This window comes from Mobula hypostoma, chromosome 1, assembly GCF_963921235.1.
Source record: "Mobula hypostoma chromosome 1, sMobHyp1.1, whole genome shotgun sequence".
NCBI lineage: Eukaryota > Metazoa > Chordata > Chondrichthyes > Myliobatiformes > Myliobatidae > Mobula > Mobula hypostoma.
Genome location: NC_086097.1, coordinates 130,601,944 through 130,618,818, shown reverse-complemented (window position 1 = coordinate 130,618,818; position 16,875 = coordinate 130,601,944). Strand labels below are relative to the sequence as shown.

The following is a 16,875-nucleotide window of genomic DNA, read 5'->3' as shown; positions in this document are numbered from 1 at the left end:
TACATATATTGAATAGATTAAAAATTGTGCAAAAAGCAGAAATACTAAATATTAAAAAAAGTGAGGTAGCGTTCAAGGGTTCAATGTCCATTTAGGAATTGGATGGCAGAGGGGAAGAAGCTGTTCCTGAATCACTGAGTGTGTGCCTTCAGTTTTCTGTACTCCTACCTGCTGCCAACAGCGAGAAAAGGGCATGCCCTGGGTGCTGGAGGTCCTTAATAATGGACACTGCCTTTCTGAGACACCGCTCCTTGAAGATGTCCTGGATACTTTGCAGGCTAGTACCCAAGATGGAGCTGACTAGATTTATAATCCTCTGCAGCTTCTTTCAGTCCTGTGCAGTAGCTCGCCCATACTAGACAGTGATGCAGAATGCTCTCCACAGTACATCTATAGAATTTTTTGAGTGTATTTGTTGAGATACCAAATCTCTTCAAACTCCTAATGAAGTATAGCCACTGTCTTCCCTTCTTTGTAACTGCATCGATATGTTGGGACCAGGTTACATCCTCAGAGATCTTGACACCCAGGAACTTGAAACTGCTCACTCTCTCAATTCTGATTCCTCTATGAGGACTGGTATGTGTTCCCTCGTCTTGTCTTTCCGGAAGTGCACAATCAGCTCTTTCGTCTTACTGACGTTAAGTGTCAGGTTGCTGCTGCGACACCACTCCACTAGTTGGCATATCTCACTCCTGTACGTCCTTTCGTCACCACCTGAGACTCTACCAACAATGGTTGTATCATCAGCAAATTTATAGATGGTATTTGAGCTACACCTAGCCACACAGTCATGAGTTTAGAGAGAGTAGAGCAGTGAGCTAAGCACATACCCCTGAGGTGCACCAGTGTTGATCGTCAGCAAGGAGGAGATGTTATCCAATCCCAGTAACCCACATTCATTTCATAGATGCTGACCTGTCAAATGATACACCTTATCTTGTGAATAAACTATGAATGTTACAAATTGTGAATAAATTTAGGATTGCAGACAAATTTCTTTCTATATGAAAGTTCATCTTGTATGAAAATACTTAATGGAATTTTTTATTTTATTTCCACAGAAGCCTACAATTTTGCGTCTCCACACATAAAAGTCACTCCATCAACAGGTGTGGTGAATCCTTCCATACCTATATCATGCCATGGCTTACAGACGTCTAGTCCAAGCCATTCTGCACTCTTGTCAACACATGGAATGATGGGATATGGGGGCAACATTGACGGTGGTGCTTCAGGTTACTACTTAACTCCAAGTGTAAGACCAAATGGTGCCGGAGCCCTTGAGAGTCCAAGGATAGAAATTACACCTTATCCTGGAATGCAAGTTGCCCATAATCAGTTTGCTGGCGAAACTGAAATTGATGGAATTGAAAATGGTTCCGGTTGTAAGCGCTCCAATTCATTAGTTACCCTGTCTCTCCCCAATCCAGATGCCTACAGAGATCCCTCATGCTTAAGTCCAGCAAGTAGTCTTTCATCTCGAAGTTGTCATTCAGAAGCATCTGAATCCAGTTATTCTATTACTTATGAGGGCTCGCCTCTGGCCTCCCCTTGGCAATCGCCGTGTGTCTCGCCCAAAGGCTCCACCCATGAGGAAGGATTCCCTCGAGGGCAGGCGGCATGCACCTTATGGAATTCACCCAGGCATTCCCCAGGCACTTCGCCAAGAACTAGCATCACTGAGGAGAACTGGTTGAGCCCACGGCCCACCTCAAGACCATCGTCAAGGCCACAGTCCCCATGTGGCAAAAGAAGGCACTCATTCAACGGTGGGTACTATCGACAACCTTCTTGCTCACCACATCACTCTCGCACACCATCACCACAGGCCTCTCCTCGAGTAAGCGTTACTGAGGAAACATGGTTGGGGAGTGGGAACCAGTACAATTCTGCTATACTTGCTGCCATCACTGCCCTCACCACTGACACTTGCATGGATATCAATGACAGTATACCAGTCAAGTCTCCAAGAAGAACTATACAAGACCAAACCCCTTCCATGTCTCTCAAACCAGAGCCAGGGAATGACGATCAAAGAGACTATTCACCTTCCATAGATTCATTGCAAGAAGAATTTCCAGGGTCTCGTCTTCCTGTCAAAAAAGAAGCTTTCTGTGACCAGTATTTATCAGTTCCTCAACATCCCTATCCATGGACAAAGCCAAAATCTGTCTCATCATCATCATCATCTTTTGCCAGGTAAGAGAGGTAAAAATCTGTGACTTTTCACTATGAACCAGTATTAAGCATTGTAACAGCCTTTACAGCCATGTCATTGAAATGTGGTAGACTTCCATGGGGTAATAAGATGTGTCTGAAAAATGATTAGTTATAACTGGTTTAGTATTGTCATATGTGCTGAGATGCAGTGAAAAACTTTTGATACAAATAATTTCAAAACATAAGTATGTTAAGGCAGTAAAAAGAAAAAAATAAAACGCAGAATATAGTATTACAGTTACCGAGAAAGTGCGGTGATCTGGGCTATCATTAGTATAAAATATAATGGCTGACATTTTATACCAAGCAACTCTTACTCTTGCTTGTCAAGGGTCTTTTAGCTGGATTTTTACCTGGAACTTTTTGTAAGTAGAAAGCTTTATAGGCAAGATTGAAGAACTGGGGTCTGTGTAAAGAAAGCAAGCAACTAATTCCATCCTGGTGTATACAGTTTAGACAGCAAGACTTACAGGAAATGCTGTTAACTTATTTTTCATTTATTTATTGAGATATAGCATGGAATGGGCCTTTTCGGCCCTTCGAGCTGTGCCATCCAAAAATCCCCCCAATTAATGCCAGTGTAATCATGGGACAATTTACAATGACCAATTAACTTGCCATCCAGCACATCTTTGGACTGTGGGAGGAAACTAGAGCACCTGGAGGAAATCCACACAGTCACGGGAGGCAGCAGGAATTGAATCCGGTCACCTGTACAGTAAAGAGCTCTGCTAACCACTACGCTACTGTGACACCCCCTTTAATTTAGTATGGCATTACATTAAGAAAGCAAAATAAGGGAAGGAAGATGGAATTAATTTATATACAGAGAGAGAGGGAGAGAAATAAAAGGTGTTATTAGATAAAATATTTAATATATTTTCAATTTCAATCCAATAACCAAAATCTGAAAGAGTGAGGTTCCACAGTGGTAAAAGTGTCAGAGAGGTTGATAGGCTGTAATTAAAACTTTTCAAGTTATTAGAAAATTTACTGACATTAGATTGGACACAACTTAATTTCTTCTAGTGGGTTTGGTGGTGTATTTGCCCTATAAATACTGCAACTTTATACGCTCCAGTCAGTGAAACTCCTGACTACTGACATAGCTTTGGACGTCAGATGTTGTTTCAGGCTTCCCCCTTTAATGATGATGAACTTTTAAAACCTTGTGCCTTTAATGGCTATTGGCTCCTTTTTTATATACTGAACATAACTACATTTAATTCTTGGTCAGAAAGCGAGTTAAAGCTCTCTGTCAATTTTCTCAGAAGTTTACAAAGAAAAATAGGAGAATTTTTTATGCCGAATATCTTGCAGTGTTCATTCATAGTACAGGGCTGTGCTGGGAAAACCAGGATTTATTTCACTTTTCTGATCTCTCCAGAAGGTCCAAGTAGTTTAAAATCTGAAGTTCGTAATGCAATAAATAAGAAGAAGAAAGGAAAGGCAGCAGGTCCTGATGAATTAGTAATAGAACAAATTATCGCCCTTGAACACTATGGAATTGAAAAACTTACCGATTTAATCAGTGACATTTATGAGACTGGAATAATACCAGAAGAGATGAAAGAATCAGTATTTATCACTCTTCCTAAGAAAGCTGGAGCAATAGAATGTGAATTACATAGTACCATAAGTTTAATGAGTCATATCACCAAGATACTTCTAAGAATTTTGATGACAAGAGCTAAAAGTAAGATACAAGCTGAAATAAGCAAAGAACAATGTGGTTTTGTGAAAGACAAAGGTACAAGAAACACAATATTGATGTTAAGGATACTATCAGAACGAACTATTCAAGTGCAAAAAGATTTGTTTGTTTTATCGACTACACAAAAACATTTAATAAAGTGAAGCACAATAAGTTATTTGAAATATTACAGAAAACTCCAGATCTAGATTTGAAAGACCTCCGCCTAATCAGAAATCTGTACTGGGAACAAACTGCCGCTGTAAGAATAGATGGAGAAGTGAGTCAGTTTACGAAAATCAAGAGAGGCATTAGACAAGGGTGTGTTTTCTCCCCTGATTTATTTAATGTGTACAGTGAAACAATATTACAAAAAGTAAGAGACCTCTTGGGAATCAAAGTTGGTCGTGAAAACATCAATAATTTCAGATATGCAGATGATACTGTGTTAATTGCAAGTACGGAGGAAGAACTAGAAAACTTAATTGATATAATTGTTGAAGAAAGTGCAAAAATTGGTCTATCAACTGCAAAAAGACAGAATGTATGGTGATATCCAAAAAGAAGGAGAATCCTATCTGCAGGCTGAGAGTAAACGGGGAAGACATAAAACAAGTACAGAACTTTTGCTACTTAGGAAGCTGTGTAACATCAGATGGCAGGTGCGATATGGACATCAAAAGAAGAATAGGGATGGCAAAAGACACCTTTACGAGAATGAAGAGTATACTGACCAATACTAAACTAGGCATGACAACCTGCCTCAGAGTACTGAAATGTTACGTTTATCCAGTTATGTTATATGGCTCAGAATGTTGGACAATATCTAGTAACATGAGGAAACCAAGTGTAGCAGCAAAAATGTGGTTTTTGAGGAGGATGCAAAGAATATCATGGACGAAACGAATATCTAATGAGGATGTCATGAACAGAGCAAACACAAAAAGAGAAATAATGTATGAGATCATGAAAAGGCAACGTAATTTCATTGGACATGTGATTAGGAAAGAGGAGTTAGAATGCACAGTAATTATGGGAAAGATTGAAGGGAAGAAAGCAAGAGGAAGACAAAGACGAATGATGATGGAGACAGCATCCAGAGAATTGGAAATGAATACCAATGAATTGATCCACTTGACCCGAAACAGGAGTGTGTGGGCCATGGCAGTCAAAGCTCAAACTGGGCAGGGCACCTGATGATGATGATGATGATGAATCTCCCCAGATCCAAGTTGTTTTAAGCATCAAACCACATTAGTGGACATGAATCCCCATATAAATTCTGAGTAAAAATAGCAAACTACTTCCCTTTCAAAAAAAAGGTACTAGTGAATCAGATGAATTATGAAATAGCAATCTGATAGTTGACTTTTATTGACTTTATTATTTTTAATTAATTACACTTCAATTCTGCAGCTGTCTTGGTGGGATTTGGACTCCAGTCTGTGCATTGCAGATTCGTCTTCTGGCTTGCTTGATTGGTATAGTAACTACTAGGCTGCAGAAATCTGTACTGTTATCACAAATCTTACTAATCACACTTAAAAGCGTGGTGACAAGTGCCTTGCTTTTTTTTAATAATCTGATCACCTTGTAACATAAATCATACTGTTGAACATTTTTGGAATATGACATGACATGAGCTAGATTATCACCCCCATGAATTATTCCTCCATTATGTTTGATTATAGCTTAATTCTATCTGCAAAATGTAAGAGGTAGGAAATTCAATCTCTCGAATCTGCTGCACCATTTAACAAACTCTTAGCTGAACGTCTACCTCCAAACTATTTCCTTTCATGTTCATCTATCCCTTCATTCCCCTGATATTTAAAAATCCCTCAGTCTCAGTTTTGGGTGCACTATTTGGACTGAGTCTCCACAGTCACCTGGGGTAGAGAATGCCACAGATTCACTACCCTTAGTGTGAAAAAAAATCTCCCTATTTCAGTTGTAAATGGGTTGTCCCTTATTTTGAGACTGTGAGCTCCGATTTTTAGACTCATTTCGGGGAAATTCCATCGTGCATCTACTCTGTTGAGCATTCTAAGAATTTTATGTTTCTATATTTGCATTAATTCAATAAATCATCTTCTGAATCACCGTATTTATTTATTTACCAGCACTGCATTTCTGTATCTGTGACAGCATACTCTACTTTCTGTTTTCTTTTACTTTCTTGGTGTAATTTTATATGAAATGATCTGCCCAGATGACATTCAAACAAATGTTTTTCACTGTATATGCGATAATGACAGACCAACCAAAAAAAACCAAAGTCTCTCAACCTCAAGTCTTGAAAGCCTCAATTCATCTTTTATCCTGAAGAAGAATTCCAGATTTCCATTATAATTTGTGCAGAATTGGTTCCTGTGGATTTGACTCCTAGCTTAGCACATATTAGAGACTTGATTACCCTGAAAAGTTGCTCAATATTAATAAAATAAAAATAGAATTTCTATAAAAAACTGTGACTTTTATAAACTTGTTCACCTGCAAGTGGTAGTTATTGCAGGTATTCCTTCTGCAGTGTAATTATTAGCCACTGGAGCTTTTCAACTATGAATCTCTGCATTGGTTCTCTTGCTTGCCTGCTATAACTTTGGTGGAATGCTTGTAATTGGTGGAAAGGAAGTGGTTTCCAGTGTGTTTATTTTCTGCCAGTTTTATGCTGGATAACCAGGAAACCACTGTATCAATTTACCCTCTCAATTCTGATATCCACTTCCATAAAGGGAACCCCTTTTTGCTCTTTCCAAGTCAGAAACTCCAGATGTTATGAAGTATAGTAATATCTGTAGTTTATTTAAAAATTGACAAATAACATTTGGACAAAGAATCAACAACAGTTGAAGGATACATATGAAGAGACCTTTCGACTGTGACAGCCACTTTTCAACTTGTCTTTATTGTCATATGCGTAGGTACAATGAAAAAACTTGCTGCAACATCACAGGCACATAGATTCAGACAACACACAAATCATAAATTATATAACTTACTTGAGACAGTGAAGGAGAAATACTGTTGAAATAAGGAAATAGTGCAAAACAAAATCAAAAATGCGAGAAAATGCAGATGCTGAAAATCTGGAGCAACATATCCAAAATGCTGATCATTTCCCTCCTTCTCATTCTCCTTCCCCTCCCTCATGACTTGCCCATCACTCATGCCTTTCTTCCTCTTGTTCCCCAGCTCCATCCATTTATTCCATGGTCTACAGTCCTCTCCTATCAGATAAACATCTTGTTTATTCCTTGCCTCTTCTGCATATCACCTCCCAGCTTCTCACATCATTCCCACTTCCCCACTTAACTACCTTCTCCTCCTCACTTGGGTCACCCTCCACCTGCCAGCTTGTGCTCATTCCCATCCCTCCACCCTTTTATTCCGGCTTCTGCCTTCTTTCTTTTCAGTCCCGATGAAGGTTCTTGGCCTGGAATATCTACTGTTCATTTCTTTCTATCAATGCTACCTGATCTACTGACTTCCTCCAGCAATCAGAAACATGCCTGTGGTAGTGCAATAAGTGGTCTGTACTGCCCTGATGCTGAGCTAGGATTAGGCTTATGCAGGGTTAAGATGCTGATAGGTTTAGGAAAGTTGTTGATCCGAAATCTGATGGTGTTGGAATTTAGGCTTCTGTACCTCCTGCACAGTGGTAGCAGCAAGAAGAGGACATGGCCCACATGGTGCAGATCATTGAGTCATAGCACACTACAACATAGAAGCAGGCCCTTCGGCCTATCTAGTCCATGCTGAACCATTAATCCGTCGACTTGCACCTGGACCATAGCCCTCCATACCCCTCCCATCCATGTACCTATCCAAATTTCAAAGTTCAAAGTAAATTTAATTATCAAAGTACATATACTGTATGTCACCATACACAACCGTGAGATGCATTTTCCTGCGGGCATACTCAGCAAATCTATGGAATAGTAACTATAACAGGATCAGTGAGAGATCAACCAGAGTGCAGAAGACAACAAACAGAGCAAATGCAAATATAAATAAACAGCAATAAATAATGAGAACATGACATAATGAGATAAAGAATCCTTGAAAGTGAAATCATTGGCCTTGAATAATTTCTGTTAGATTGAAATCGATCCTGTGTCCACCACTTCCTCTGACCTCTTGTCCCATGCTCTCACCACCTTTTGACTGAAGAAGTTTCCTCTCATGTTCCCCTAAACCCATGACCTGTAGTTGTCATCTCACCCAACCTCAATGGAAAAAGCCTGCTTGCACCCGTGATGATATTTGCTACCTTCTTGAGGCAAATTCCTCATGTAGATGTTCTCAGTGGTAGGGAGGGTTGTACTCATGATTGATACCGCTTTGGATCATTCCGATTCAGTGTGCTACTGATGGGTATATCCTGCATTTTATTATACAGAGGAAGGCGTTAAAATTGATCATGTGTTAAGTGTTCAGTAAAGTAATGAAAGCATTTTATTTTCCACTTCTGAAAAGGAGTTCTATTGACTTGAATGCGGCTGAAGTTAACAATAGTTATGGAATTGCAACTGCTGTCAGATCAGGTTGACTTGCATCTGAACTTTCTGCTGCCAGCCTTAAATTTAAGAGCATAAGAAATAGAAACAGGAATTAGCATTACATCATTGTTCAATGGGATCATAGCTGTTCTTTTAACTCGCCACTCTTTTGCACAAATCCCATTTCCCATAACAGCCCCTTTGGTAGGAAGTCCGAACACTACTTGCATACTGAAGAAATTTCTTTCCATCTCAGTCTTGAATGGTGGACCTTTTGCTTTGAAAAGGGTTCAGTGAGATCCCCTCCTCATTCTTCTGAATTCGAGTGAGTACAGACCCAGAGCCATCTAACGTTCCTCATATGATAACTCTTACTCCTGGAATCATCCTTGTGAATCTCCTCTTGACACTCTCTAATGCCAGCACATCTTTTCTAAGATGAGGGGCCCAAAATTGTTCACAATACTCAAGGTGAGACCACACTATTGCCTTATAAAGCCTCAGCATCACATCCTTTCTAGACCTCTTGAAATGAATGCTGACGTGGCACTTGCCTTCCTCACCACCCTGCAAATCAGCCTTCAGGGTGTTCTGCACAAGGACTCCCATGTCCCTCTGCATCTCAAATTCCTGGATTTTCTCCCCATTTAGAAAATCATCCTGGCACTTGCCCTGTCAAGCTGTGTAGGAGCATTGTACACTTTGAGATCACCTCTCACTGTTCTAAACTTGTTAGGGAGGGTTATCTGAGCTGACTCCATTTACCTGAGAGTCCTTCTGGAGTCGAACAGATTCTGAGGAACAACTAGACCCCAGATGGTGGACCCTGAGGTCTTATCTGAGAATGCCCCTTCAAAGACATTTAAACTGTTTTTAAATATCTCCAAAGATAATTAAAGAATGACTCAAACTGGCTTAAATAATGAGTAATTGTTAAAAAATTAAAAATATCTTCAATTGGTAAGATGATTCAATGGCACACTCCCAGTACCTATTCCCCACCACTGAAATAAAAGGAGTCGCAAACCTTATGTTACTTATCCCTGGCATAAAATTTACAGCTGAATACAAAATGTGTTAGGTCTCTTGTGTGTGAGTGACTTCTCCAACTCTGGACTCGGTAGCAACTCCAGGTTAGATGGCAGAGGGAAGCTGGATTGTGGGAAGGAAATAAATGGTTCTCTGTGGAACTGCTGGCCAAGCAAGCACATGCTCAGCTGATTATATTTCATGCAAGTGACTGAGGACTAATTCATGAAACTCCTCCCCCAATCTTGTTAAAAGTTTCATTTCCCATGAAATTTTCAATTTTCATTAATTATTTTAAAATTGAACATGTAAAGTTTGAGACAAAAATAATTTATGGTTGAAGATTCATTATGCTCTGTAAATGTTTGACTTAAAAAGTATTTATGGTCGATTTTTTTAAGCGCATTTTCTCATTTAATTTACTTGACAAAATATTTTATAGCACGATTTAGAGATAAATAAAGAGTATGACATAGAAAACATTTGAAACAACCTCCAAATTTAGTTAAGGGAGCTTTGCCGTCCGATTTTGCAATGCTTAAATAAGCTCAAGTTAAATGTAATTCTTTGGAGGAAAATTGTAAATAAAATTATTAAAAATAAAAAAATTCAACTCCTGCAGTTGTATGAAAGTCTTGAATTTCCTTCGTATGACTAACTTTGTGTCAAATTAGAAAAATTACATTCATCTTAATTTAATCAAAAAAATTGACTAATTTCCAGATAATGTAAAATTAATTTACATTATGATGGCCGCAATCTATCTTAAAGATGGCTGATATCTTGGAAAATAAATCTAGTAAAATCATATTTCTTGTAAGTTTCCAACCAATAAAAAAATTATTACCACAAAATAAGACGAATTGAGAGAGGAAATGTCAATGGTGGATTCACTCTTTTATTTGCTCATTTTTTTGTTTATTTTAAGAAGCTGTACATACAATACAAAAGTTCTGTGGACCATTAACTGATTATCCTGTTGCACGAATTTAAATGGTTTGGGAATTTTTTTGAAGAAATCAGCTTTGTTATGTATATTCAAGCATCAAGCCAAGGACAAGATTCATATTGAGAGCGATAGAAATCTAGGCTACAGGAAATGAATTACTTAGCCGAGATAAGGTTTTACCTTTACTTAATGATGCAAAGTAACACTATAATAAAAACCACCTGATTGAAAGCCAATTCTTGATGTAATGTAAACTCCCTGTGGTTGTTAAAACTGCTTTGTAAATCTTATTTAAATGTGAAACTGATTGCCATGATCTATAGACCAAAACTTTGCTCTTCAGGAGAGTAAAATAAATTAGTATTTGAAATTGACACATATCTATGATTAGATATTTCTGAAAGAAATGTAAACCTGAAATATGTAACCCTATGTTGACACAAAGTTCATATACTGAGTGTGATTAAAGCATGTTGCTAAATTACACGTTTCCTTTTGCTTAGCTCGACTTTGCCTGCCCTTGACTGGCAGTTGCCATCCCATTCAGGACCCTATGAGCTGGAGATCGAAGTACAGCCCAAGTCCCATCACAGAGCACACTACGAGACAGAGGGCAGTCGTGGAGCTGTAAAGGCATCTGGCAGTGGACACCCAGTCGTGCAGGTTGAAAGGCTACGTTAATACAACTGGTTTCTTACAGATACTAACCATACTTGCAGCATGCACAATGGTTCCTTAGTTTAGGAGTAGGTGTCTTGCATTGCTTCTGCAACATGCGCTGCAGCGCAGTTCCGCTGTAAGCCCCTGTGTAATTGCAGTTACTCTTTTCTCAAGGGTGTGGGTGTGCAGTAAGGTTCACTTGGATTTATGTGCTGCGGGAAGGTAGTGGTTGGTGGTTTAGTGGGACCAACCAGCTGGCTAAACATTACAGTGCAGTTTAGAATCAAACATGTTGGGGTGTGAGATTGGAGTCACATATATGGCTGTGTAGGACATCACACAGTATTAAAACAGTCTTTTGGCCCAGCTTGTTCATGTTGACCAGGGTAGTCCTAAGTGCCCACGTTTGGTCCACATTCCTCAATCTTTTCTATTCTTGAACCTACCTAAATGTCTTATAGTCATTGCTCAAAGCTCAGATGTATTATCAAAGTGCATGTATGTCATCATACAGAACTCTAAGATTCATTTTCTTGTGGGTATTCATGGTAAATACAAGAAAGAGAATATAATCAAGGAATTAGAATTTAGAATTTATTTAAAATTTTACATCCATCCCACAACATGAGGGAGTAAGAATCTTTGTGTTATGACTCTGTTGCAATGTACAGGCATGTGAATTTAAAAATCTAATGGCTTGTAGAAAAAAGCTGTCCTGTAGCCTGTTGGTCCTGGCTTTAATGCTGTGGTGGTGTTTGCCAATTGAAGCAGCCGAAACAGTGTACGGTTGGGGTGACTGGTGTCCCCGATGATCTTCCAGACCTTCTTTCTGCACCTGCTGCTGGAAATGTCCTCAATGGAGGGAAGTTCACATCCACAGGTGCTCTGGGCTGTCTGTACCACTCTCTGCAGTGCCCAGCGATCGAGGTTGGTGCAGTTCCCATTCCAGGTGGTGATACAGCCAGTCAGTGTGCTCTCAATGGTGAATCTGTAGAAGGTCTTGAGGATCTGGGGGCCCATGCCGAACTTCTTCAGTCACCTGAGGCGGAAGAGATGCTGTTGTGCTTTTTTTTGCCACAAAGCCAGTGTGTACAGTCGGGTGAGATCATTGGTGATGTGTATACTGAGGAACTTGAAACTACTCGCCCTCTCAACTGCAGACCCATTGACATTGATCGGGGCGAGTCTGTCTCCGTTCCTCCTGTAATCCACAATCAGCTCTTTTGTTTTTTGGGCATCGAGGGAGAGGTTGTTATCCTGGCACCACTGTGTCAAGGTGTCAACCTCTCCACTGTAGGCTGTCTCATTACTGCTAGAAATAGACCGATCAAAGCCATGTCATCTGCGAATTTGATCAGCAGATTGGATCTGTCTGTGGCAGCACAGTCGTGGGTGTACAGGGAGTAGAGGAGGGGACTCAGAACACAACCTTGGGGAGCAACTGTGTTGAGGGGCAGAGGTGAGGGAGCCCATCCTTACCACCTCTCGGTGATCCGATTAAAGAGTCTAGGATCCAGCTGCACAAGGCAGGGTGCAGGCCAAGGTCTCCAAGGTCCCTGTCACATCTGGAGGGAATTATGGTGTTGAATGCTGAACTGTAGTCCAGGAGCAGCATTCTAATATATGCATCCCTCTTCTCCAGGTGAGTGAGGACAGTGTCTAGTGCTATGGCTATGAGATTATAGGTAGACCAGCTCCGTCATTAGTTGAATTGTAGGAGATGCATTGTGGTTGGTAGCATGCTGAAGATGTAGTCTTTAACCAGCCTTTCAAAGCACTTGCTTATAAAAGCATTTGCTTATAATTGATAGGAAGAGGCGCAGTCGACGTTTCAGGCCGAGACCCTTGGTCAGGACTAGTCCTGACGAAGGGTCTCGGCCTGAAACGTCGACTGCGCCTCTTCCTATAGATGCTGCTTGGCCTGCTGCGTTCACCAGCAACTTTGATGTGTGTTGCTTGAATTTCCAGCATCTGCAGAATTCCTGTTGTTTGCTTATAATTGAGATGAGTGCAACAGGGCACCAGTCGTTCAGGCATGCTATCTTGGTTTTCTTAGGTACAGGGACAATGATGGGCGATTTGAAATAGGAGGGCACTACACACTGGGAGAGGAAGAGATTAAAAATATCCGTAAGCACACCAGCCAGATGTTCCGCACGCACTTTGAGGAAGGGTCCTGGAATGCCGTCCAGTCCTGCTGCCTTGCGGCTTTTGACACATTGGAATGTTCTACATACCTCAGCCTCGGAGAGGACCAAGGTGCAGGTGTCGTCAGCAGCTCTCCTCAGGGGTTCAGTCCTATCAACTTCAAATTGAGCGTAAAAAAAATTTAGCTCGTCCGGGAGTGAGGCGGCAATGTTGGCTATACTGCTGCGTTTCCTCTTGAAGTCTGTGATGGTGTGCAGTCCTTGCTATATGCTGCGTGTCTCATGGTCACAGAGTTGTGACTGGATTTTGTCCCCGTGTTGCCATTTTGCCACTTTGAAGGCTCTAAGTAAATCACAATGAAATCTCTTGAGCTCCTGTTGGTCTCCGGAGGCAAAGGCTTTAATCCTTGCGCTGAGAGCAACATGCACTGAACTATTTATCCAAGGTTTGGATAGACACGGACCAATTTTTGGGGAACTATGTCTTTAATGCACTTCTGAATGAAGCTTGTGATCACCTCCATATTTTCGGAGATGTCCTCAGCTCAAAATACCTCCCAGGTGATGCTGTCAAAGCAGTCTTGTAACGTCGAGTCTGATTGATTGGACCAGAAGTGGATAGTTTGCACTATGGCTGCTTCCTGCTTCAATTTTTACTTGTAGGCAGGTAGGAGAAAGATGTAGGAATGGTCAGACTTTCCAAGCGGGAGGTGGAGAAGTGGTTTGTAGGTATTGCGTAAGGGAGAGTAGCAGTGGTCGAGTATGCTTCCTCCCCGTGTGCTCACCTCAATGTGTTGGCAGAACTTCGGGTAAGCTCTAGTCAGTGACGTTTGGTTAAAGTCTCCAGTGATGATCAAAGCAGCCCCTGGGTGTGTGGTTTCATGGATATTGATGGTTTCACAAAGTTCATTGAGAGCCAGGTTGGCATCGGCCTGTGGTAGGATGTACACAGCTGTAATAATAACAGACGTGAATTCTCTCGGCAGCCAGAAAGGTTGACGTAGCAGCATAAGGTTCTCGAGATCCAGGAGCAAAAGGATTTTGCTGACCACAGACAACAAGATGAACAAATACAAAAGGGAAAAAAAAAAGCAATAAATATTGAGAACATGAGATGAAGAGCTTGAAAGTGAGTCTATAGGTTGTGGGAACAGTTCAGTGATGAGTTGAGTGAAGTTATCTCCTTTGGTTCAAGAGCCTGATTATTGAGGGGTAATAACTGTTTGTAAACTTGGTGTGATTCCTGAGGCTCCTGTACCTCCTTCCAAATAGCAGCAGTAAGAAGAGAGCATAGTCAGGATTTTGGAGGCTCTTGATGATGGATGCTGCTTTCCTGTGACAATTGTACTCACTTCTACAGCTCCCTCTGGCAGCTCATTTTCATATATTCAACACCCTCTGTGTGGAGAAATTTCCCCTCAAGTCCCTTTTAAATCTCTTCCTTCTCACATTAAACGTGTCTTTTCATTTTAGACTACCATACGCAGCGAAAAAGTGAGTGATTAAATTGCATTCAAATGCAACAAATTTGTATTAATACAGGCACCGCTTTTTGGAGAGATGGCATCTATTTGGTTAAGGCAAAGTTGACAATGGAGCTTGTCCCCCATTGGTCTACTATGGCTCTTGGGCTCCGAGAACCAGTTAGCCAGAACTATTGACTGTGGTATTGTGATAGTCAGGCAACTTGACCAGTGATCTGGAGCCATGAGTGTGAATCCCAGTTGAGGAACTTGTATTTAAATAAATCTGGAATGAAAAGTTAGAATCAGTCATGAAACATCTTTCCTTCCTTACAGAAGGTAAATACATGTGAGATCACATATCTTAGACAGCAGAGAGAGCTTTTACAAGAAAAAGTGAATCATTAAAGACTGGGGTTGCTGGAGATGGGGAAATGGTGTAGAGAGGAAAGAAGGCATGAAGTTAAATTGCCAGTGATCAGTGTTAAGTGTTTAATAGTTGCACTTCCTGTGACAAATATTTGTATATTGCCTTGGTCAGAACATAGACAGCAACTACATTTTCTTTAAACACCACAAAGTCATATAACACAGGAACAGGCCCTTCAGCCCAACTTGTCCGTGCTGACCTTTTTCCCGCTAAACAAGTCATATTTACCCACACTGGGCCCATATTCCATGAAATCTTTCCTATCCACGTACCTGTCCAAATGTTCTCTGAGTGTTGCTATTGTTCCTGCCTCAGCCACTTTCTCCAGCATCTCACAACATAGACACACCACTTGCTACATGAGGAAGAGGTCCCTCAGGTTCCTTTTAAACTTTTCACCTCTCATCTTAAACCTATGCCCTCTAGTTTTTATTTACCTTTCTCTGGATAAAGACCATGTGCATTCACCTTATTTGTTTTCCTCATAGTTTTTGTACATCTCTATAACTTTATCCCTCAATCTCCTAGATTCTAAGCTATAAAGTCCTGTTCTGCCTAGCCTCTCTATAACTCAGGCCACTGAGTCCTGGCAGCAGCCTTGTAAGCCATTTTGGGAATGGAAGTAGCAATATCATTTATTCAGTAGATAGGGGTCTCTTCATCTATGTCTGTCTTGACCGTTGACCCTAGGGTTCAAGGCTGAATAAAATTACTGTGCGATAAATCACCATTTACATCTAGGAATGTCTGCATTCCTTCGTTCTCTGATTTTTGCTTAGAAGAGGTGAGGCTAAAGTTCCTACTGACAGACGAATTGCCCACTGTTACCAGTTGTCTTTCAGTCTGACTCCAGATGCAGTCTTGCTGTGGAAGTCGGCTCCCAGGTAACTGGTGATGCTCTGCAGATCATGCCCTCTCTGAGTGCGTGACGAGCTGCACTCTCTGAATGGCTTTGTCAGCCAATGAGAACCTGACCCTTGTCTACACCATCAGTGACATCAAAGTATTATGCAAGTCTTTGACTTTTACTAAAATAAAAGTGACAAGGCATTAACTTAATATATATTTAAACTTTAAAAATCCGAGTAAAATCAGATATAAAAAAAACTACTTAATGTTTCCGCTGTTAATCTGATAAAGTTCAGTGGTTTGAGAGCAGGAACATCTGAGGTGATCTGAACTGCTCTCACAGACTCCATAAGGAGTCCCAGTAGAATTAGGAACATGTTTTGGGGTCAGCACCTATAGAAATGGAAGGTTCAGGAGCCCTGAAATTTTGCTCGGTAAATTATTCAACAGCCAGCATCTTGGCAGATTTTCAAACAGAAGATCTGCGTTATTATATTGGATCATAAATTGTATAATCATTGTCTGTTGATCAATTTTATACACAGAACTGTCTTCTTTGTATGATACTTCACAAGACATTCAGGGTGGTTGAGAAGTAAGCTGTTGAACAAGGCAAGCGAAGCAGCCACAGTGTTGTAGCCACAAGTTCTATTAGCACATTCAAAAACCAGAATGCAACTCAAGAGGAAGTAAGTGGGTGTATTCCCTTTGCTTGTGAACCTAAAGAAGTATTTTCCCAGTAAATTGCAAGTACTTTAGATTAATTGGGTCAAAATTTCTTTTAACTCAGAAATTAAAACGCAGTTACAGACTTGCACTGCATATTTCATAGACTACCAAAGTTTAAGTTTACTGTCATACACAGGGGATAAATACCATGAAAATTAGCTTTTTGCAGTAGCAGCATGGTTTATTACAAACATAACATAT

At 40.5% G+C, this 16,875-nt stretch overlaps 1 protein-coding gene across 3 annotated transcripts in view; it reads left to right on the top strand.

Moving 5' to 3' along the window:
- Positions 1-16,875, top strand: part of nfatc1 (nuclear factor of activated T cells 1) — a 302,956-nt gene that overhangs the window by 34,864 nt on the left and 251,217 nt on the right. For all 3 annotated transcript variants that reach the window (XM_063055704.1, XM_063055695.1, XM_063055714.1), the window contains exons 2-3: positions 1,065-2,202; positions 10,900-11,059. In XM_063055704.1, the coding sequence (XP_062911774.1) occupies positions 1,065-2,202; positions 10,900-11,059 (1,298 nt within the window). The remainder of the gene's footprint in view (positions 1-1,064; positions 2,203-10,899; positions 11,060-16,875) is intronic.